Source organism: Eptatretus burgeri, chromosome 18 (genome assembly GCF_056783735.1).
Source record: "Eptatretus burgeri isolate ZD-2024b chromosome 18, Ebu_testis_v1, whole genome shotgun sequence".
NCBI classification, from domain to species: domain Eukaryota; kingdom Metazoa; phylum Chordata; class Myxini; order Myxiniformes; family Myxinidae; genus Eptatretus; species Eptatretus burgeri.
In genome coordinates this window covers 24896468-24921486 of record NC_140978.1, presented here as the reverse complement: position 1 = coordinate 24921486, position 25019 = coordinate 24896468, and the positions used below count along the sequence as shown (strand labels likewise).

The following is a 25019-nucleotide window of genomic DNA, read 5'->3' as shown; positions in this document are numbered from 1 at the left end:
GCGGCTCGTTCCGTGTGCGAAGCCGAGCGGTTATATATCGCCAAGTCCCGTCGGCCCAGATGTACTTTTAGCGGCTTTAAAAGCCAGTTAATATCCAGAGCGTACCATGGCAGTCAATGGCAGAAAGTGACGCAACGAGCAGGTTGACATTCAAACAATGTGGCATTTATTTACAGTAGGCATGCAGTCAATGAATCGGGGGATATGGGAACAAGACACGAGCAAAAGCCTATAGCCGATGCCTATTCAATCATGTACACAATCATGCACTTATTTAGTTCTACTTAGGAAGACAAGTCGCCACAGACTTTCATCCAAAACCAAGGAAAATAAACGGGCTTTTAAGCTTTTAATGTTCTCAGAGCCGGGATGACCGGAAGGCTCCGAGAGGCCGGGCCGGTTACCTGGCCGCCCCTTGGTGGCGACTCGGTGGTCTTCGCTCAGTGACCTTTGGCGTCTCGGTCCCATCTGGTGCGTCACGAACGCGCCAGTCGCTTGGGCGGCTTGACGAGCAGCTTGAACGGCTTCGGTGGCCCGGCTTCGTTGCAGCCCCTTTCTGGCGTGCCTGGCCGGCGACGCTTCGGAGGAGCGAACGGGTCTCTTGCTCTTTCAGAGTTGATGCTCTTTTAAACCCCGTTCACTCCTCAGCGTCGCCCGACCGTATCAGGGCCGTCTGCCCAGACCCCCACGCTCTGATGCTGCCGCTAGCTCCGACGACTCCAAGCTCCACCGGTGAACGACCCATGAACAACGATGACCAACCTCCTCCGCTCGCCAGCTTCACCACCAACTGCTCTTTCGTGCATTGCCAACGCGGCTTTTTATAGCCTGAGGGGAGAAGCCGCTGGAGGTTTCGCCACCCGAAATTGGCGCTTCCCCCTTTTCACCTTTGAACCTTCACCCCAGGCTGGCTCCGCCCCCTTCATCTCTGATTGGCTGGCTTTTTCCACGGCAGAGCCCGTTTTGATCCATTTATGCAAATCAGCCGTCTTCACGGCTGATCGTACACGGAGGCTGGAATGTGGTTCTTCCTGTCGCGCCGCGAGTTCGTATCACGCATTTTGCCGCTGTCGCTCAGGCGGGCGTGATGGTGTCGCGATGTTGATGGCGCTGTGGTGGGGATGGCGTGGTTGTTGAGTTGTTGGCGTTGTGGTGGTGGTGGCGTGGCTGTAGAGTTGTTGTTGAGGAGATGTTGTTTGTTTAAAATAAAAGATAGAAAAAGAATAACGGCTAACTCAAAGATGCACAGCCCGGCACACGAATAATTACCTTTATACATCGGTGGGAAAATCTAACCTGGAACACACACTTATCGAAATAACTGATCTCTGGGGAACCTGAATGGTGTTCTGTGAATTTCCACCACCGTAATAATATTATGATGCAAAGGTGAACTGATTCGATTTTGTCATCAAGTGGTCAAAGGTCAGAGGTAAAATGTCAGGTACTTGCCTTTCAACACACCTGAGTGGTACTTGCCTTTCTAAGTTTACTTCAAAATCTGTATTTGTATCGCAAAGATCACAAGATCCGTCGTAGAGCAACAAAACGTTTCAAGACTGTGTGACGTGATCCAATTTGTCAAAAAACAAGTATTTTTCCGAGAGTTAAATGGGTGCATGTGTAGTCGGTTAATTCATGACATCACCATGGTGACATCTAATATGACGTCATGATGGTGACATTATAGAATAGCTACAGTCAGCATTATTACCAAATGCGGCAGCGCCCCGAGCGCATGTGCGATAGCCTTATATTGGAGAGTTGGGGTAGAGGTAGGAGAACAGGGAAGGAAGGTAGGTTGTGATGTGATGGGACGGGAGGAACAGGGATGTTTATTGTCGGAAATATGAAGAGGGGGAACGTCAAAAAACGCACATTTTAGAATAAGTAATACTGTATATAGCTGGCCTCTTGAATAACTTGCCATCCTGCTGCAAATTTGTGGAGTTTTAATTTTTACTTTCGAGTTAAAGAGTCAAACTCATGGTAGCCTCAAAGTACAGTACGTAAACTCGCCTTTGAGCAGTCCACCCTGAATTAAAACCTCCGCATTCTGTCTCTTAAAGCCGCTTGGGCTGGGCGTGGTTTTGATAGTCAACGGTCTTCCTCATTGGTGCGTGCCTGACGGGGAGGTGCAGCGCCGGCAGTGAAAAATCCCACGTCATGCTGTGGAGACAGCCACGGGCACCTCCGGCCCCTCCCTTCCACGCGCAAGGCAGCCAACAGTGCCCTCGGACCCTCCCCTCACACGCCCACTGCTCCACCATATAGTACCTACTGGATTGCGTATGCGAGATGTCCTTTGTACTCTACGGCGTATGGGAGAAGCATTGTCCCGCATGATGAATGTAGGAGTGCAGGGAGCAAGATTGGGGGAAGGCAATTCAATACCGGCCTGGAGGATTAATTGTCTACAGTGAGGGACGGATGGTTGGTGGTGAATAATAATAACAAAGACAGACCAAAGGATGAGAATAAACCGACTTTGTGGTTGGAAGAAAGACCGCCAGGATGAAGGAGGGAGGAGTTATTGAGTTGAGGTTTGGTGAAGCGGATTGTTGGTGGATTGAGGAGATTAAAAGTGGGTATAGAAGGTGAAGATCACACCAGGAATACACAGACTAACCTCAACGCTTTTCCCCCCAAACCCCTGGACAAGGGGAAAAGGTCTTCCTACCACATAAACTAATGAAACGACTCATTCTGGGGAGATCTACATGTACATGAATACTCCCCCCCGGGTACATTTCCAAAACCATAACAATATTATTGTAATGCTTTTGGGTAGAGGTAGACCACATTGAATGTTTTTTCATCAAGGGCCTGAACATGTATACGGATCAAAATCACTAGTTAAATTTTTTTTTGCAGGGTGTATTTATGAAGAAGTTGGCTAAGGTGGTAACCTTTTTCTCTGAACTCTTCTTTCACCCTTGAGAGTTACATCGTTAGATGAGCAGTAACATAACATTTAAGGCTAAGCGCATGTAAGTGGTTACCACCCCTATTTTAGGGCATACCCTGACTTGAGTGGCATTTTTGAAAGTCACAAAGACTGCGACTGGTCATGAAATTTGGTTCATTGCAGAGACAGTGTTCCATAGGACCTTAAAATATATATGTTCATGGGTCTATGATGCATATTACTGAATCTACAGGATTTTTATTGAATATACATGGCCAGTATTGGCCTTTTTTCTTGTTTCACCTTAAAATATGACATATATTAGACCATGCAAAAATACAACGTATAAAACATTCTATATGAAATTTCTCATCTAATCAAAAGGTTGTCACCCACCGTCTGAGAAAATCAGCATTTGTGTCTGTCAGTTGTGGATTCGCATGATATATGCACATTCTGGCATATTTTTATTTTCTATTGTTTTATTGCCCTTTTAGAGCCTGGGACTATGAAATCCCCTAACAAAATGACTAGTTCATCAATAACTCATATTTACGTGTCTTAAATTATTCAACTTATTACCAATAAAATCAATGTAAAAAAAATTGAGATGATCCGGGTGGATACTTAATTACAACGACTTGACCGAACTTTCCAACCCAAATGTCCGACTGCACGTCAAGTTAAAAAAAAAAAAAAGCTTTTATTCTTCTGTGCATCAGATTATTTTCACTAAAATGTATTTACAAATGGGGCACAGTGAAATAGATATAATAGTATAAAAAAATATTGAAAACATGCATGGCTTTGGTTTAGAGTAATTTTGCATTTTTGTCTGACTGCACATCACACTTTTTTGAATTTAATTAAAAAATTAATTTTCCTTAAAAATTTTTAAAATATTTTTCCAGGTATTTAAAAAATATTTTATCAACTTAGAAGGCAGTTAAAACAGTTTTGGAGAATTTAGAGAGCTTTTTGTTACTCCCAGAATTGATTGAATTGAAAATTTAAGTCCAAGAATTTGTTCGATAAATCTTCTCTCTTTTCGTGCTTTTCAGCATCTGACAGTCACTGAATAGAGCAGTAATAAAATAATAGGTATGTATTATTTCTTAATAATCCCAGAAATTGGTATTTTGATTATTAGATTAGTTGCTACAATAAGTGACATACTACCTTCATTTATTTTGCCAAAAAAGAAAAATTAGGTAATTTCATTGAAAACTCGCACAACCATTAGAATAGGTACCCCTTCTCCAAAGTATCATATTTCGGTGTATATATATATATATATATATATATATATATATATATATATATATATATATGTATATATATATATATATATATATATATATATATATATATATGTATGTATATATATATATATGTATGTATATATATATATATATATATATATATATATATGTATGTATATATATATATATATATATATATATATATATATATATATATATATATATATATGTATATATACACAGTCATGCGCCACTTAACGACAGGATTACGTTCTGAGAAACGCGTCGTTAAGCGACGTTGTCGTTGTGCGAACATCTTTTTTTTTTCGTTTTCGAACATCGTACTTACACAAAACTACACACTGAGGCTATATGGTATAGCCTATTGCTCCTCGGATACAAACCTGTACAGCATGTTACTGTACTGAATACTGTCGGCAATTGTAACACACATCCAAGAGAGACGGAAGATGCGTTAGTTTTACCTTTGTGCTGTTCATGATGGCCATCGGTGTTGTTAGCAGCAGCTTACAATCTCCTTTCGCATCGATTTATAGAAAGATGAATAATTAGCGTTTGGCTTTTATAAATATGTAATCATTGCATCGATGTTATAATTTATAAATGAAGAAATGAGCTCCTGTCAATTGTGATATATATTTTCGGAACAGTGCGATTGTTTTAACAACATGAAAAGCTTCACTAAAAATAAATGGTGTTTTAATTTTGACTATAACAACGTTTTATTCGCGGAATTCTTCAATTCAAAGGTAATTTACTTGCGAGAAGGTTAACGTGCAAACATTGGTTCAGTTTGAAAGCCGATTTCCTTGAATCCCGATTTAGCACGACCCTGCTTTTTTCGCGATGACATTTTATGGACCTCAACGATCGCATTATAACAGGGCCACACTGTCGTTTATTATCATTATGAAGTATTATGTACTGTACAGCGTACATAATTGTATGTGCTATTTTTATACGACTGGCAGCGCTACGTCGGCTTCATCACTCGGCGATAGGAATTTTTCAGCTACATTTTTTTTTTCATTTTTTTTTTTCAGAGCTGGCAGATCCGTCGTATATGCGATCCGTCGTATATGCGATCCGTCGTTGCCCGAAATGTCGTTAGCGGCCCATGACTGTGTATGTATATATATATATATATATATATATATATATATATATATATATATATATATATATATATATATATATATATATATGTAATTAAGCTATACGGTTTTTTGTTCTGAACTCAGTTAGACTTACACTTTCAGGAAAATGTAGTGAGAAGGCAATGGAACAAACTTCATTTTTTGACATTTTTGAAACAGAGTGGTAACCACTTGCATGCGCTTAGCCTTAAATCGATTTATAGGTTGTGTTCGTACTCTTTTCGTTTTTTTTTTTTGAATAATTCACGATTTGCGCATTTCAGAGGTCACTTGACTCCTTTGCCGATCTTACCGATCGTTTTCACATCCTAATTAAGTTATTTTTCACATCTGATACGATATTTGACGATCGGAACTCACCATCTCACCAATTATATGGGTATCCTGGTTGAAATCTGAAAAAAATTGGTCTTTTTATAAAGCATTGTAAATATGGATCTACCCTCGGAATGGCGACAGGTGGTGGCTCGTGTGTTTATAACATTTGAATTGTGAGAAAATGACTTTTAAAAACCCGAGTAAGGTGCATCGTGTTAAAAAAAATGTGACCCTATAAAGTTTCATCACAATTCATCTTGGGAGCTCACAGGAGTAGGGAAAATTGCATCACTCCAACCTCGTAATTTGAAAACTATAGCACTTATAAAAGCGATGTATATAGCGATTCGTAGGTATGAATATCAGGCATTCGATTATATGAGTGAGGAAAGTGGGGGAAAAAAAATACATTTTTATCGCTTTATCATACAGAAACCGGTGTGGCCTGTTCCAAGTCAAGGCATTGTTGTGCAGGCCGAAACAAAATGATGGCTTAAGACCTCTGTGAGGTGACAGTGGGCTGACCAAGATGTGGAATCAATTATCTTCCAAAAGGGGGTGCTTTAATTTACCCAAATACCCAGTTTTCATTCATTCACTCCCTTGGAGTTCTTTTCGTATGCATGCAAAGTCAAACACACACACACACACACACACACACACACACACACACACACACACACACACACACACACACACACACACACACACACACACACACACACACACACACACACACACACACACACACACACTTATTCTTATAGATATGCTAATTCTGTCTATGTCGATCTAACCCTGAAACATGACACTGAAACGCTCCTCAGAGAGAAAAGATACACCAAAGTAAAAGTTGTTTCCTATGAATCCAAACCTACGAAAAAATGACTTATTTCATTCAGACAAAGAAATTGAACTCGGCAGTGTGTCGGCAACAGAACGCTGCCTCAATCACCTCCAAAAATAAAAAAAATAAATCTTAGCTGTTCAGAAATGTATAACTTCCCATTTTTGAGCTCTTCATCTGCGTGCTTTTGTGATTATGCAGGAGCGACGGGTGTCAGAGGGTGAGAGAAAGAAGCAGAAAGAGATTGAAAAGGTAAAGTTTGTTTTTGCCTTTACACTGCCTTCATAAGTATTCACACCACTTGACTTTTGTCACATGTTGTTGTGTTACAGCCTGAATCTAAAATGGATTAAATTGAAATTTTTGTCACCAATCTGTACAAAATACCCCATGATGACAAAGTGAAAACATGTTTCTGGAAATTTTTACAAATTAATTGAAAATTAAAAACTGAACTGTCTTGCGTCAATAAGTCATCAATCCCCCCCCACCCCCGCCCCCGAGTCAATACTTTGTAAAAGTGCCTTTGGCAGTGACTATAGTTTTGAGTCTTCTTGGGTATGTCTGTATCAGTGTTGCACATCTGGATTTGGGGATTTTCTCCCATTCTTCCTTGCAGATTTGCGCAAGCTCTGTCAAGTTGGATGGGGAGCATCAGTGAACAGCAATCTTCAAGTCTTTCCACAGATTCTCAATGGGATTCAAGTCTGGGTTTTGGCTGGGCCACTCATGGACTTTCATGTTCTTGTTCTGAAGCCATTCCAGTGTTGCTTTGGCTGTATGCTTGGCATCATTGTCCTCCTTACAAGTCTCAAAGTCCCTGCTGCTGACAAGCATCCCCAATAGCATGATGCTGCCTCCACCATGCTTCATGGTAGGGATGGTGTTAGATTGATGATAATCTGTACTCGGTTTCTGATATATGCAGCACTTTTCATTCAGGCCAGAAAGTTCAATTTTCGTCTCACCAGACCACAGAATCTTTTACTTCATACACTTAGTCTTTCACTTGCTTTTTGCAAACTCCAGGCATGCTGTCATGTGCCTTTTTCTCAGGAGTGGCTTCTGTCTGGCCACTCTACCATAAAGCCTAGATTTGTGAAGTGCTGCTGAGATTGTTGTCCTTCTGGCAGGTTCCTTCATCTCAGCGAAGGAACTCTGTAGTTCTGTCAAAGTGGTCATTGGGTTCTTGGTCACCTCCCTGACCAGGGTCCTTCTTGCTCGGTTGCTCAGTTTGGTCGGACGGCTAGCTTGAGGAAGAGTCTGGGTAGTTCCATATTCTTTCCATTTCCTCGGAGCTTACTGTGCTCCTGGGAACTTTCAACACTCAAGAAATTGTTTGATTCCCTTCCCCAGATCTATGCCTCCTCACAATGATATCTCGGAGTTCTACGGACAGTTTCTTGGACTTCATGGTGGAGTTTCTGCTCTGACATGCACTGTCAACTGTGGGACAGGTCAGGTCAGGTATGGGAGCATGCGTCAGAGCAGCGTGTCGCTGCGTCCACTTTCCGCCGGTAATCCAGGGGCCTCCATCTGGCCATCCCCCAGGCAGATGCCTGGCCCATCCCCATCTCCTTGAGATGCCGATCAACCTGCTGCAACCATGAGGCACGTGGTCGGCCCATTGGCCTCCTCCACTCAGGAGACTCCCTCGCTGAGAGAATCTGGTGAGCAGGATCAGCGTCAGGAAAACGAGCCACATGTCCATACAGTCGCAGCTGACGCTCACGGACCATGCAAATAACAAATCTCATTTGAGTCTCTCAGCAACCGCTCGTTGGACACAAAGTCCGACCAGCGATAGCCAAGGATTCTCCGAAGAGACCTGGTACCAACGGAATTAAGTCTCCATCGCAGATCCCTGGTCAGAGTCCAAGTCTCGCATCCATAGAGCAAGACTGGAAGTACCAAGGACCTGAAGACTTGGACTTTCATCCTCCCGCACAGGTACCCGCAGCGCCACACCCCATTATCCAGTGAATCCATGACTCCCCAGGCCCGACCCAGACGTCTATTGACCTCTGACTCACAGCCAGCAGAGACATGAATATCACTGCCAAGGTAAGTGAATCTCTCCACGACCTCAACATGCTCACCACAAACAGGTACAGACAACTGTGGGACCTTGTATAGAAAAGTGTTTTTTTTCTAAATCATGTCCAATCAATTGAATTGGCCACTGGTGGACTTCAATCAGGTTGTCGAGACATCTCAAGAATTATCAAAGGAAATTGGATGCACCTGAGCTCAATTTGGAATGTCATAGCAAACGGGTTAAATACTTATTGACATAAGACATTTCAGCTTTTTATTTTTAATTAATTTGTAAAAATTTTCTGAAAACATGTTTCACTTTGTCGTCATGGGGTAGTTTGTGTAGATTGGTGATCAAAAAAAAATCTCAATTCAATCCATTTTAAATTCAGGCTGTAACACAAGAAAATGTAGAAAAGTCAAGGGGTGTGAATACTTTCTGAAGGCACTGTATGTGGTTGCATCGAGCTCTTTCAACCAGCACAAGAATAAAAGGCTTCCTTTTTTTTTCTCTTTCTTCTTTTTATATCATGGTATTTGTACAACGGCTTCTGCTCGTGACTGTTTAAAAGGTGATCCTTACTATAATTCACGGATCGGTGTGTGTGTGTGTGTGTGTGTGTGTGTGTGTGTGTGTGTGTGTGTGTGTGTGTGTGTGTGTGTGTGTGTGTGTGTGTGTGTGTGTGTGTGTGTGTGTGTGTGTGTGTCGCGCTACTTTTACAGTTCTGGGCCGATTACATCCAGACTTGCTCCATAGGATCAGCATGACCCCTATTAGTGCATAAGGGTGTTTTTATTTATTTAAATCTTTGCCAGTGGTCTTTGGGTGGGGGGAGGGGAGACGCAAATAATCAATTTATACTGTATGTATATTGTGTGGCACTGCTCCAGGTGGGAGAGGGTATTACAAGTCCCCCACCCTGTACAGCATAGTGTTCCTGTCCCCACGTTTTCCAGTGCAGTTAGGTGTTTTGAATTGTGCTGCGAGAGGTATTTTGAATTACACGTTTGAATAAGGATAAAAACATAATCCCGCTGGCAGCTCCCACAGGGAGCGGCTGCTTCTCGTCGGTATAATGTGATATCTATTGAACATGATATTGTTGCGGTCTTCGCGCCCGCCGGCGTGCGACGGCCACGTAACTCGAATCGCGGCGCGTCGCCCACCGGACGGACAATCCAGTCGTGACCCTCTCGGACTAACGCCGGGAACCAGTCACGGGTGGACCTTTCGGTCTCACCGCGATCGAGCCAATCAGCCCCCGCGTGGGATAGGGTTGCTCGCCAGGTCGAACTACCTAAGTACCCACGCGGAGGGTGGCACCCGGGCGATCGCACCTCGCCGCAGGTCGACTTCGGACACGGGCCACTTAGCGACCCGTTCCGTACTATCAGAATAACCGGCGGTGTTATCGTCGACCTCGACGGTTCGATTAATTATCGGGCGTATTCAGCCCACTACCAACCCTTTACGTGAAGCAAGATGGGGGTTCAATGGAGGAAAAGACGAGCGAGCGGGAGAACAGTTCAACAATAAAGCACGTTTATTCTCGGCACACGGGAAGCACACAAAAAAGAAAACACAATTCCATTTTACACAAAAGCAAACATAAAAGTGAAAACACAGTGCAGAGCTAATTCCGACTACCGAGCACACGGCAACACTTATACAATTCTACTTCACAGACGGGCGCCGACAACACATACCCAAAACCAAGGAAAAGAAATACCCTCAAGAATGAGGTAGGCCTGGGGCCGAGACCAGTCGGGCCTACCCGTCTGGTGATGAGACGCGGAGCGCGATGGCCCCGCAACCCGCCGGGCCTCGTGGACAGTGCCTGGCAGGGGGTGGGAACGGGGCCCCTTGGTCGCACTATCTCAGCGCGGGGGGAAACAGGAGGGGGTTGCTGATGCTCGGGGTATAGAGGATCTTTATTATGTGCGACGAGCGTCTCCACCTCGGCCAGGTCGCGCTGCCGGCCTCCCAGGGGTGCAGCTCCCTGCACGACGCGAGCACCCCCTCGTCCGCCCTCGCCGCCTCTCCACAGCTCGTCCCCTCCATTCCGACTTCAACGCACACGACGAGCAGCTCCACCGCCCGCGAAGTCTTGACTCTCTGTTCCGACTCCTTCGCCTCGTTCCGACCTTTACTACTCCGTTCTGCTGACTCTTTCTCGTTCCCGTTCTGCTGACTCTCTCGTTCCTCTTGCGACTCCTTCGTTCCGACTTTTACGACTCCGTTCTGCTGACTCTTTCGCTCCGACTTTTACGACTTCTTTGACTGACGAACACCGTCCTTTTATCCCCCCGTAACTTCGCCTTTGACCCCCTCCCTTTGACCTTTCAACTCGCTCCCCATTGGCCCGAGAAAAAGTGGGCGTGAAGGCTTTTTGATCCACAAATTTGCATATATCGATCGCCCTGGGGCGGGAGCCAATGGTCGCCCCTCGCTCACCGATTGGACGGCAAAAAGTGGGCGTGTGTCGTTTTGGATCCGTTTTTGAAGCAGAAAATCCGTGATTTTGTACACGCTGTTCAACGTGCGCCCTACACGAGTCCAGCATCGGTGCCCATGAGTGGCGCGAGATGACGGTGATGCGATGGTGGCGAGTTGTGACGGTAAAGGTCGTGGCGGTTGTGGTGAGCGGTGGTTGTGGTCGGTGGTTGATGTTGTGGTTGTGATGGTGGCGATTGGTCCAAAATAAAGATAGTAAAAGAAAACGGCTATCCTGAAGAGTCGCAGCTCGTATAAATGACATGTATTCCCACTAGACAACGGGTTTGGGCCTAACTACACATGCACTTACCGAGATACCTCACCTAAGGGACCTGAATGGTGGTTTTGAATCTAGTAACCACAACACTACCCCTTCCCTTTTTACAGACTCGTCCCGAGTCGTCAAATTTTCGTGTGCCATCATGTGTAGTTTTCCCCTAGTACATTTTACCTACGGATCCCTGAGTGCGACATTCATGGTATTCGTGTCCCCAAAATAAATAACCTGAGGGCTGCGTAACTACCTAAACAAACTCACTCACACGGACGGCTTAAATAAAATTGCCGGCGCTAAGACAAACATGCCGGGGGCGCACTCATATGTACAGTACATCTTAACCTTAACTTACAAATTTTACACTAAACCATGGCCCAGGATCATTGAACTCTGCAAAAGAAAGCAGTTAGCAGGGAGCCAGGCTGCCCACATGCAGTCTCTGGCTCAACAATGCAGGTGACAGGGAACGTGGCTGGCTGCTCACACGCAGTCCAAGGCCTTCCCTTTTGAACTGAACGCAGTGAACCACAACGGTGCATGGGCTGCACAAACGCAGTCTCCGTGCCAGCTCAAGTGGCACACGCAATGAACACAACGAATGGATGCATGGACACAAACACGGTGCACGGGCCGCCACTGCAGGCCCGTGTTGTAGCTGCCAACAGGGCAGTTCTTGCAGCTTGCAAACTGTTGCTTTCTGATCCTGGCGCACATGGAAATGAACAGGGGGGGGGGGGCAGAGCAAAATTGAACGGGGCTGGTGAACAGGGGCAGTGGGCATGGCATGGCAAAGGTGATCAGGCAAACACAGCCCGCAGAAGAAGACCGTTGCAGGCAAACACAGCCGGCAGATGAACTGGCCGGCACAGGCCTTGAAGAAAACAGCCAGCAGATGAACTGGCCGGCACAGGCCTTGAAGCAAAACACGGCCAGCCGATGGCACAGGCCTTGCAGCAAAACAACAGCTGCCGATGAAGTTGGCCGGCCTCCGCCTCGAAGAAAAACACGGCCAGCCGATGGAGTTGGCTAGCCTTTGCCGTTCAGTGGAGGTTGGTGGAGGGAGTGCGGTGGTGCTGGCCACTTGGAAGGCGGGCTCGGACCTACCTTCCTGTCTCCCTCCCACCTATCGCCTTTGCCTGTCACTGTACATACCCACTCCCTTAATTTGTCAAACCCCAATTTAGCCCCAACTTATTTATTTTGTTGTTTTTATTTTTACTTCCCCACTAAAAATCGTCCCCTAACCCCCTTTATCGTCCTTGTTCGGCTAACCTATCCTGTCACCTAGCCTACTCCCAACCCCTACGTTCCCTTCCCAGAGGGGAACAAGGGAGAGCTAACGTCCTGTGCCGAGGCCCAACGAAGCCTCAGAATGGCCTCCCCAGAGTTCGGCGATCTTTAACCAAAGTGGGTCCAGCGGCCCACAACGACAGCGAGGGGATGGATGGTGCGGAGGGGTACATCTCCTAATCTACCCTAACCATTTAACTGCTAAACTACCCCGGGGCTTTCAACAAGCGCCTCTCGCTTAAACTATTGGTTCTAACAACCCAGATTCCCGTCGCCTGTGTTGGTGTCCTTACAATTTCGGGCCTCGCCCCCCAATTTTCTCTCCGTGCCCTCACACGGTCTCCTGGCTGGGACACGTGGCTCTCTCTGGCAGGCACGACCCTCTGCCGAATCTCCCGCTATGGCACCCCGGGCACTACACTGCCTCCGAGCCTACCAGCTCCCTAACACCGGGGAGTGCCCCATGGCACCTCCCCTGAAACGCACACGTGGCAGGCCGGCCTCCGGGCCCCTTTCCGAGGTCACCCGTGCCCACTGCACTGCCCACGCGGCTGTGGCGCCCCGGGCCCCCGCACCAAGCAGGCGCACCCGTGCCCACTACTCTATCCCGGCCCCCCATGGGCCCATGTCTACCGCGGCCGAGCCAGCCTGGTGCCCGGGGTACCCACTCAGCGATACTCACCTTTCGCAGCCACGCTCCCAAGCCCGTCAACAGGGCTCCTGCACCCCTCAAATGGGTCTCGGCCTACTTTCCCACCAACAACAAAACGACCTCCATTTTCAATTTGACTAACCCAACTGACTCCAATCTACACTGACCCGCGGGGTCCCTTGAGGCGAGTCACTCCTCCCCCCAATCACTCATCGCACCATGCATTCCCCATTCGCTCCATACACACAGACCCGCTGGCCTTACTCACTCATGTCTCCACCTCACAACTCACCAACTCTTCAACACCCACACCACTGAACTCTGCCATCCTTCTAACTACTTCCCTAACTAACTCGTGCTCCCACGTCGTCCCTTAAACTTCACAGCACGTTCCATTTAACACTACGTAGCTAAGCTACGTCCCCTCTCACATTCACAAGTCTGTCTCTGTCTCCTAACTCAAAAATTCATTTTATTTCCCCACCTAAATCTGGCTACAATCCCTCTAACTAATCCATTCCCCGGACTCCATGAGGACTTACCCCTGCCCCATGGAGTCGGTCTGGCTAAGCTAACCCTTCCCCCTAACTAGTTTCCATCCTGTGCCCAGGTAAGGGGTCTTTCCCCTTGCCCAGGAATCCTGTACACCCGAAAGTGAGGCTTGCTTTTTTTTTTTTTTTTCATGCGCATCACCAGCGCGGCAGCTCGCGCTCGCGCACTTTACCACCTGCCCGTGACGTCATGCAGCTGCACGTGTTCCTCGTCCCTCCTTGGACGGTACCATCGGCAGGATACCCCTCCTGCCGGATTCCAACCACACGTGCAGCCATGACGTCACCGTGCGCATATAAAAAAAACACAGCCACACGTCTCGAGGTTCCCCACGCGAACACATGTGCCCTGCCCGTTGGAGCTGAACACACACGATCGCGTGGAGAACCCGTCCGGTCCAAATCCATTTACCTGCCTAAACTTTGTCCGTCCGCGGGATCGGCAAATCCACCGCGTGCGTTTCCGGACCGGGACTTCACTCTCGCAAGCGAGCACGTGGCGGTCTCGTGCGTTGCACAGCACGAACCGCGTGCTCACTGCTGGAGTGAACCCGGCACGGTCCTCGAAACAACTACAGCCGCTACTCGGCTTTCTCTCCTCTGTCGCCGTCTCCGTCGCCATTCGACCCACGCACACCTGCGTGTCCACGACGCACACAGTCCACACCATCACATTCACACGGGGAGACGCGGCTGCGTGCTCCCGCATGCCAACCGACATCTCCCTCTCATACCGCTCTCTCACACACACGGTCTCCCTGGCACACTGGCGACCTTGCACACGGCCGTTCACTCACGCGTGCCTCACTGCTCACACAAACCATACTACTCACACGTGGTGCTCCATTCACTCGCGCGGGGGCACTCACCCGCGGTGCCTCACCCACACACGCGGGGGCACTCAACCGCTGTGCCTCATCCACACCGTGCCTCACTCGTACACGCAGGGGGCACTCACCCGCGGTACCTCACTCATACTGGCCGTTTCACTCCCACACACGGCCTCTTCCACACAGGTTCCTCATCCACACCGGTGCCTCATCCAAACACGGCGTGCTGGGAAGCACGCACTCCAGCACCATCGCCACCACACCACTCACACGGGGTCGCTTCCACACACGGGGACGCACTCACGCCTTGCACCACACACACAGGGACAACCACACTGGGGATTTGTGTCCCCACAAGGGTCTCCGGGGCCTCTACACCCCCCAAGCTCTCCGTGCACCCGTCCACAGCACTCGTCCCCTCAACCTCGCAAAACACGACCGAACTCACCTGGTCGTGACTCGCCCTCAAGGGGCATACTCCCTCCCCTCGTTCCTGGAGGAGGCCATCCCGCTGCTCGCACCGGGTCCCAACACGCTCCGCGAGCTCACCCCCATTGTCCTCCACTACCTCCGTGTGTGCGTGCGCGTCACTTACCCCGTCTTCATCGTGTAGTCTTCCCTCTATCGTTGCCATCTCCGTGTCTCTGCAACTCTTCACCCTTTACCTCCTTGTCTCAACTATTATTTCTGTTGTCGTCACCTCGTGTCTCGTCTCACACGTTTTGGTCTCCCCATTTAATTTTTCCCTTTCGGTCATCGTCACGACCCTCGCCCAACACGTTCCACAGGTGTTTTTCACCCGCCTCCACCGCGGGCCTGTCAGCCGTTGCACCCCCACCCAGCTCGTTTTGCTCCCACACGTGGAGTCGCCATTTTATCTCCCCGGTCACGGCCTTCATGCCCGCCTGCAGGCTTCGGCCCATGTTCTCGTCTCACCCCGCAGCTTTTTCATTTCCTCCTTCATGTTTGCTTCCATTCCGTTTATTTGCTTGTTCATTTCGTTTTCATTTCATTTGTATTTGTATCCATCTTCTCGTTCATGCCTTTCATTTCGTTTTCATTTCATTTGTGTTTGCATCCATTTTTTGTGTATTCGCATCCATCTTTTCGTTCATTGCCGCCAGCATGGCTATGGCTGAGCCATGTTGGATGCACTCAGCTGAGCCGTTTCGGCAAGGGTTGAAGGGTCTTGGTGGAGAGGGGGGGGAGGTGTCATACACCGCGACTGCCGCACCCACCTCGGGCCCTGGGTTCAGTTGAGGCGAGTCCGTGTTCCTGCACAATCAACATTTCCTGCTCGGGATTCCATCCTGGACCATGGACTCTACATTATTACACATATACATTTCTAATACCCCCGGCTCCCGCTCGCCTTGAGACGCCATCTTGCTTCTCGTGAAGGGTTAATTTGCTCGCATGTGTAATTTGGAGGGAGTCGGGGTCGCTTCTCTCACCCTGGACCGATTCCCGTAAATTTAGGCCGGAGACAGGAGAGCCCGTTCTCCTGTTCTCCGATACCAGTGCCGCGAGGAGGCGATGGATTTGTATCCCACTCCTGACACCAGTGTTGCGGTCTTCGGCGCCCGCCGGCGTGCAACGGCCACGTAACTCGAATCGCGGCGCGTCGCCCACGGACGGACAATCAGTCGTGACCCTCTCGGACTAACGCCGGGAACCAGTCACGGGTGGACCTTTCGGTCTCACGCGTCGAGCCAATCAGCCCCGCGTGGGATAGGGTTGCTCGCCAAATTCGAACTACCTAAGTACCCACGCGGAGGGTAGACCGGGCGATCGCACCTCGCCGCAGGTCGACTTCGGACACGGGCCACTTAAGCGACCCGTTCCGTACTATCAGAATAACCGAGCGGTGTTATCGTCGACCTCGACGGTTCGATTAATTATCGGGCGTATTCAGCCCACTACCAACCCTTTACGTGAAGCAAGATGGGGGTTCAATGGAGGAAAAGACGAAGCGAAGCGGGAGAACAGTTCAACAATAAAGCACGTTTATTCTCGGCACACGGGAAGCACACAAAAAAGAAAACACAATTCCATTTACACAAAAAGCAAACATAAAAGTGAAAACACAGTGCAGAGCTAATTCCGACTACCGAGCACACGGCAACACTTATACAATTCTACTTCACAGACGGCGCCGACAACACATACCCAAAACCAAGGAAAAGAAATACCCTCAAGAATGAGGTAGGCCTGGGGCCGAGACCTGGTCGGGCCTACCCGTCTGGTGATGAGACGCGGAGCGGCGATGGCCCCGCAACCCGCGGGCCTCGTGGACAGTGCCTGGCAGGGGGGGTGGGAACGGGGCCCCCTTGGTCGCACTATCTCAGCGCGGGGGGAAACAGGAGGGGGTTGCTGATGCTCGGGGTATAGAGGATCTTTATTATGTGCGACGAGCGTCTCCACCTCGGCCAGGTCGCGCTGCCGGCCTCCCAGGGGTGCAGCTCCCTGCACGACGCGAGCACCCCCTCGTCCGCCCTCGCCGCCTCTCCACAGCTCGTCCCCTCCATTCCGACTTCAACGCACACGACGAGCAGCTCCACCGCCCGCGAAGTCTTGACTCTCTGTTCCGACTCCTTCGCCTCGTTCCGACCTTTACTACTCCGTTCTGCTGACTCTTTCTCGTTCCCGTTCTGCTGACTCTCTCGTTCCTCTTGCGACTCCTTCGTTCCGACTTTTACTACTCCGTTCTGCTGACTCTTTCGCTCCGACTTTTACGACTTCTTTGACTGACGAACACCGTCCTTTTATCCCCCCGTAACTTCGCCTTTGACCCCCTCCCTTTGACCTTTCAACTCGCTCCCCATTGGCCCGAGAAAAAGTGGGCGTGAAGGCTTTTTGATCCACAAATTTGCATATATCGATCGCCCTGGGGGCGGGGCCAATTCGCCCCTCGCTCACCGATTGGACGGCAAAAAGTGGGCGTGTGTCGTTTTGGATCCGTTTTTGAAGCAGAAAATCCGTGATTTTGTACACGCTGTTCAACGTGCGCCCTACACGAGTCCAGCATCGGTGCCCATGAGTGGCGCGAGATGACGGTGATGCGATGGTGGCGAGTTGTGACGGTAAAGGTCGTGGCGGTTGTGGTGAAGCGGTGGTTGTGGTCGGTGGTTGATGTTGTGGTTGTGATGGTGGCGATTGGTCCAAAATAAAGATAGTAAAAGAAAAACGGCTATCCTGAAGAGTCGCAGCTCGTATAAATGACATGTATTCCCACTAGACAACGGGTTTGGGCCTAACTACACATGCACTTACCGAGATACCTCACCTAAGGGACCTGAATGGTGGTTTGCGAATCTGGTAACCACAACACTATGATTACTGCTTTTTTTTTTAATTTATTTTCGGAAACGCTAATTCTCCAAATAGTTGGAGAGCATTTCAATATCTTTTATGGTGCATTCTTTCACTTTTATTTTTGCTGCCGCTGCGTGCTTTTGTGATTATGCAGGAACAACGGGTGTCAGAGGACGAGAGAGAGAGGCAGAAAGAGATTGAAAAGGTAAGTTTGTTTTTGCCTTTATGTGGTTGCATCGATATTATTAACCCACGCGTCGTTATCCTCACATATGCTCGTATATAATAGGAATACTGGAGAGATTTTTCAAGTGGATGGAGCGGTAGGGCAGTTCGAGCCCAAGTGCTGGGACGTGGCTGTGCCTTGCTCGGCATGTAAGGCACCGTTTTGCGGTTGCGTTTGAAGGATGATCGCCATGCTGCCAATGATTTCTCACCGCTTTGGCTTTTCTCAAATGAAGGCCTGATTTCTCATCGCCTTTTAAAATGGGGATCACAATTAAAATGTGGTTTGAGCATTAGGATCAAGTGAAATGGGCATTTCTCATTGCCACTGAAACATTGACCTCTGCTCCAAATTGGCCGAAAATGAAAATCCCAAAACTGACGGTTTAACATTGTGATCTTGTTTAGCAACAGTGGAACTCTTTTCATTGCTGCTGTTTTTTATATTTCTTCCAACATGACAAGTTGTTTAGTGTTACATTTTTACAGCCCATTTGTATTATTGCCCCACGTGCACAAAACGAAAAGCAGGGTTAAACAATTGTTTCACTTTGTCTGTCTGTCTACAAATGTCAATTTATGATCGAGGAACAACTCGATTTCAATTGAATGTCATATTTTGAACGCGAATCGGAAAATGAATCGGAAAACAAACCTGTAGTTCAGCATTACTTTGGCTCTGAATTTGTCCCGATGGTGCATGCGTACAGGAGTAAGGTAATGTATTTACTCTGTGTGCCTATCTGTCAGTCAAACAAAATTGAAAATCATTCCAACCAGGGAACTTACTATTTTTAAGGACATCATAAAGGACACAAACCACAGGCACAAACAATCAATGTAACGTGTTAAATAAGGTTGTGTAAAAGACGCTGCATCAACGGCGGTAAACTCCCGAATTTTTTTTTGTACAACCTTTAAAATCTTTATTAGCCCCTGTTGGACTTCGTCCGAAATGGGGACCGATGGATTTGGTCTCGATTTTCGTGTCCATGCGTGTGTGTGCATCCACAAGCATATCTTGGGACATGTATGGACTGATTTTATTCATACTCGGCACAAAGACCACATAATGTATGCATATGCACATCATTTTTTTCGACATCAGATCCAATATGGCCGACTGGCGGGCATTTTAGTTGTTAAATAAAACCTCGGTGTCGAGCACGTCCTCAACCATCTCGTGAACATGCATTTATCGATCTTGTTCAAACTTGGCAAACAGATAACGAATGATGGCTTACATTAGCACGTCATTTTTTTTCGAGATCATATCCAAGATGGCTGACTGGCGGCCATTTTAGTGTAAAAAAACAAAGCTCGGTGTCGATCACATCCTCAGCCATTTTAGGCCATTAGCCGTAAGCTGTATCGTGCAATTTCGTTCCACTCATCGGGGGGGGGGGGGTGTAGACAAAACCTTGATAATATGATAGTATATATCCAAATACATACTGTTGCGGATTTGCGCCCGCCGGCGTGCGAACGGCCACGTAACTCGAATCGCGGCACGTCGCCCACCGGACGGACAATCCAGTCATGACCCTCTCGGACTAACGCCGGGAACCAGTCACGGGTGGACCTTTCGGTCTCACCGCGATCGAGCCAATCAGCCCCCGCGTGGGATAGGGTTGCTCGCCAAATTCGACCTACCTAAGTACCCACACGGAGGGTAGACCGGGCGATCGCACCTCGCCGCAGGTCGACTTCGGACACGGGCCACTTAAGCGACCCGTTCCGTACTATCGGGATAACCGAGCGGTGTTATTCGTCGACCTCGACGGTTCGATTAATTATCGGGCGTATTCAGCCCACTACCAACCCTTTACGTGAAGCAAGATGAGGATTCAATGAGAGAAATGACGAAGCGAAGCGGGAAACAGTTCAACACAAAGCACATTTATTCGCGCCGAACGGAAAGCACACATTCAATTCCACCAAAAGCACACAGAAAAGACACAATGCAATTTACACAAAAAGCAAATGTAAAAGCGAAAACACAATGCAGAGCTAATACCGACTACCGAGCACACGGCAACACTTATACAATTCTACTTCACAGACGGCGCCGACAACACATACCCAAAACCAAGGAAAAGAACACCCTCAAAGATGAGGCGGGCCTGAGGCCGAGACCGGGTCGGGCCTACCCGTCTGGTGATGAGACGCGGAGCGGCGATGGTGCCTCAATTCCGCGGGCCTCGTGGGCAGTGTCTGGTAGGGGGTGGGAAAGGGGCCCCCTTGGTCGCACTATCTCAGCGCGGGGGGAAACAGGAGGGGGTTGCTGATGCTCGGGGTATAGAGGATTTTTATTGTCCCGCGACGAGCGTCTCCACCTCGGCCAGGTCGCGCTGTCGGCCTCCCTGGGGTGCAGCTCCCTGCACGACGCGAGCACCCCCTCGTCTGCCCTCGCCGCCTCTCCACAGCTCCGTCCCTCCGCTCCGACTCCAACGCACACGACGACCAGCTCCTTCTTGCCAACTCCACCGCCCGCGAAGTCTTAACTCTCTGTTCCCTCTCGACTCTACTACTCTCTGGACTGACGAACACGGTCGCTTATATCAGCCCCGTGGCTTCGCCCTCTCATCTTTGACCCCCTCCCTTCGACCTTTCACCTCGCTCCCCATTGGCCCGAGAAAAAGTGGGCGTGATGCTTTTTGATCCATAAATTTGCATATATCGAACGCCCTGGAGGCGGGGCCAAATCGCCCCTCGCTCACCGATTGGACGGCAAAAAGTGGGCGCGTGTCGTTTTTGATCCGTTTTTGAAGCACAAAATCCGTGATTTTGTACACGCTGTTCGGCGCGCGCCCTGCACGAGTCCAACACCGGTACCCACAAGCGGCGCAAGAACGGTGGCGATGCGACGGTTGCGAGGTGTGACGTGAAGGTCGTGGCGGTTGTGGTGAACCTGCGTTGTGGTTGGTGGTTGGTGGTTGATGTTGTGGTTGTGGTGGTAATCATGGCGGTTGGTCCAAAATAAAGATAGCAAAAGAAAAACGGCTATCCTGAAGAGTCGCAGCACGCATAAATGACATGTATTCCCACTAGACAACGGGTTTGGGCCTAACTACACATGTACTTACCGAGATACCTCACCTAAGGGACCTGAATGGTGGTTTGCGAATTTGGTAACCACAACAATACGTATCCAAAGGTTCTCCACTCAAATAGCGGCAGTTATTGTGTATTTTCATCTTGAAAATCGATGCATTTGCCGCGCTCTCTCATTTGAATTTTCTCCACACGGATCACGTGACGCCTCGACAGCCAATAGACGCTCCCCCGTGTATTATTCACCAGGACAATGTAGCGAATGAAGAACTCAAACGTTTTACGTCTGTAAGATGGGATAAATGGAGAGAAAGTGTCAAGAAATGGCTCGTCTTGGACGGTCACGAACGACGTTTAGCCGAGTGTCGGCGCGGGAGGACAAACTTCGATCATGGGCCTATTGTACCCGGAGTGCCGGTGTAAAGATTTCAAGCAAGCCCCCCCCCCTTTTCAAGTTACCTCCCGGTAATCTGAAATCGATTTCAAGTTACCCTCGGGGGAGGCTTGGAATCGATTTCATCCTACCCCCTCGATTTCATATTACCCCCCTCAAAACATTTATTTATGGATGTTTATTTACAAAAAATAGTCATTTAATTGATATTGAAAACTAATTAGGGAAAAACTATTGACCACGTGACCACCTTTAAAGAGTTTGCAATGAATTTTGATTTTATTTTGAAGGATTTTATTTGAATATTGTTATTAATTGAAATCAGTATTTCTCATACAGTTATAGTTTTGCCACATTTTTATGAAATCCTTCTTCGATATAGTTGATACAAATAAACATACTGGTATATCTTGTAAACCATCTCAGACTATATCTACAATTATGGAAACAACGCAATAAAATCAATGTATAAGAAAGGCAATGAAAACAGTTTATTTTTTATTCACAATTTCGTTGTGGTGGTGGTCGTATGGCAGCTTAGCTGCCGGGGTAGCTCTCATTTCTTGAAGCACGACTGTGTCGCTGATGTAGTGCCCCTCTACGAGTACACATACTGGAACTGATACTCATTTTGCCGACCTCGGAAGGATGAAAGGCTGAGTGCATAGCCTGGTGTTGGCTCAGTGGTTAGGATGGTGGCTTGGGATCCTAGGGTCCTGAGTAGTGGTTAGGGTGGCGGCTTGGGATCCTCGGGTCCTGAGTTCAAGCCCCGTCGGCCACTGAATTAATGCACCGGGGGGGATGACTCAGCCTCTCATCCTTCCGAGGTCGACAAAATGAGCACCAGTTCTAATGTGTGTACTGGTAGAGGGGCACTGCATCAGCAACACAGTCATGCTTCAAGAAATGAGAGCTACCCCGGCAGCTAAGCTGCCATACCACCACCACCACCACAACGAAATTGTGAATAAAAAATAAACTGTTTTCATTGCCTTTCTTATACATTGATTTTATTGCGTTGTTTCCATAATTGTAGATATAGTCTGAGATGGTTTACAAGATATACCAGTATGTCTATTTGTATCAACTATATCGAAGAAGGATTTCAAAAAATGTGGCAAAAACTATAACTGTATGAGAAATACTGATTTCAATTAATAACAATATTCAAATAAAATCATTCATAATAAAATCAAAATTCATTGCAAACTCTTTAAAGGCGGTCACGTGGTCAATGGTTTTTCCCTAATTAGTTTTCAATATCAATTAAATGACTATTTTTTGTAAATAAACATCCATAAATAAATGTTTTGAGGGGGGTAATATGAAATCGGAGGGGGTAGGATGAAATCGATTTCAAGCTACCCCCGGGGGTAACTTGAAATCGATTTCAGATTACCGGGAGGTAACTTGAAAGGGGGGGGGGAGGCTAGCTTGAAATATTTACACCGGCACTCCGGGTACAATAGGCCCATGATCGAAGTTAGTCCTCCCGCGCCGACACTCTTGGCTAAACGTCGTTCATGACCGTCTAAGACGAGCCATTTCTTGACACTTTCTCTCCATTTATCCCATCTTACAGACATAAAACACTTGAGTTCTTCGTTCGCTACATTGTCCTGGTGAATAATACACGGGGGAGCGTCTATTGGCTGTCGAGGCGTCACGTGATCCGTGTGGAGAAAATTCAAATGAGAGAGTGCGGCAAATGCATCGATTTTCACAATGAAAATACACAATAACTGCAGCTATTTGAGTGGAGAACTTTTGGATACGTATGTATTTGGATATATACTATCGTATCATCAAGGTTTTGTCTACCCCCCCCCGCCCCCCGATGAGTGGAACGAAACTTGATTTTCAGGCACTTTCTGAGCCATGGCTGATGGCCTATTTATTTGACAAGCATTTACCGATGTTGTTCAAACTTGGCACACAGATAAAGAATTATGGCTTGCATATGCACATCTTTTTTTTTTTTGAGATCAGATTCAAGATGGCCGACTGGTGGCCATTTTGTGACTTAAATATGTCCCCAACCTTTGCTCAGATATGCATGGTCCGATTTTGTTCACACTTGTTACAAGCACAGTATATGATGGCATACACGTGGCCCTCACTTTATTTTGCGATCTGATCAAAGATGGCCGACTGGTGGCCATTTTGGTTATACATAAATATGGGCTGGCCCTTTAACTCCGTTCAGCAAAATTACTAAAACAACGGGGGCTATGACATTTTATGTCTTTTTTGCTTGTTTTATTTCAATTCAACTATATACTTGAACACTGTAGAACACAAATCACCTTGTGGTATTTTTTAAATAACCTTTAGTTTCGCAGTACTTGGACAATTATGACATTTTACATCCTCTCAACCAATCAAATTTGCCACTCGCAGACACTCCCCATGTCCTTTTTATCTCAAGACTGTACAATAACACAGCATAAGGTGTTCTATGAACTCTAGTTATTCCCAGTTGTTCTTATTACGACTGTCCAAATGTTTCTGCTCGACAATATGATTAGTCACAAATCATTACAGTTTCCCTATCTCACTGACAGGCAGATGGCAGCTGCATCACTCTCTGCTGTTGTGGAATTGATTAGAAACAACTGATAAATGGAACATGTCCTTCAATCCTGGAAAATCTTACTCTCAAATCTTGTTGTTCCAGAAGGATCATAAAACCAACCCACCTGTCTGTTTCTATGATCTGCCACTGAAAGAAGTTCAGTCTCTTTAACTTCTGGACCCAACCATCGTCCATGACCCCTGCTGGGCCGAGCACATAATCACGTCCATAACTGGCCGCAGACTGGGCATCCTCCGTTGTTCCAAATCATTCACTTGAAAAATCAGAACTATACATACCCTACAAGGTTAATGTCTGAAGCTCAATAGAGTACTGCTCCCCCTTACCCCCCCCACCCCCATATGGGCTGGCGCCCCAGCATCGCATCTGTCTCTTCTGTTTTTTTAGCTCACCTGGAACGTAGTTCCGGGGAGCTTATGGGATCGCATGTCGTCCGTCCATCCACAAATACTTTCAACTTCTTCTCTAAAACTACACACATGATTTTGATGAAGCATCACCACAACGTTCATCACCACGTATGTACCAAAGTTTGTTCATCACATTAAGAAAATCGGGCCCCACGGGGGTTGCCCCAGAATAGGTATTTCCTTTCATCTCAGAAACCACACATACAATTCTGATGAAACTTAACCACAACCTTCATCACCCGTGACGTACCAAAATTTGTTCACAGCATTAAAAAAATTGGGGTCTGAGGGGGTCTATGGAGGGAGTTTACGGGGGGTTGCCCCCCAAAGAGATATTTGCTTTCTTCTCAGAAATGACACGTACAATTCCAATGAATC

The 25019-nt window shown here is 47.5% G+C and overlaps 1 protein-coding gene across 2 annotated transcripts in view; it reads left to right on the top strand.

Moving 5' to 3' along the window:
- Positions 1-25019, top strand: part of APPL1 (adaptor protein, phosphotyrosine interacting with PH domain and leucine zipper 1) — an 85101-nt gene that overhangs the window by 53593 nt on the left and 6489 nt on the right. The window contains exons 21-22 of one of the 2 annotated variants that reach the window (XM_085863595.1): positions 6715-6765; positions 18117-18167. In XM_085863595.1, the coding sequence (XP_085719721.1) occupies positions 6715-6765; positions 18117-18167 (102 nt within the window). The remainder of the gene's footprint in view (positions 1-6714; positions 6766-18116; positions 18168-25019) is intronic. The other variant, XM_085863596.1, reaches the window with a different exon arrangement.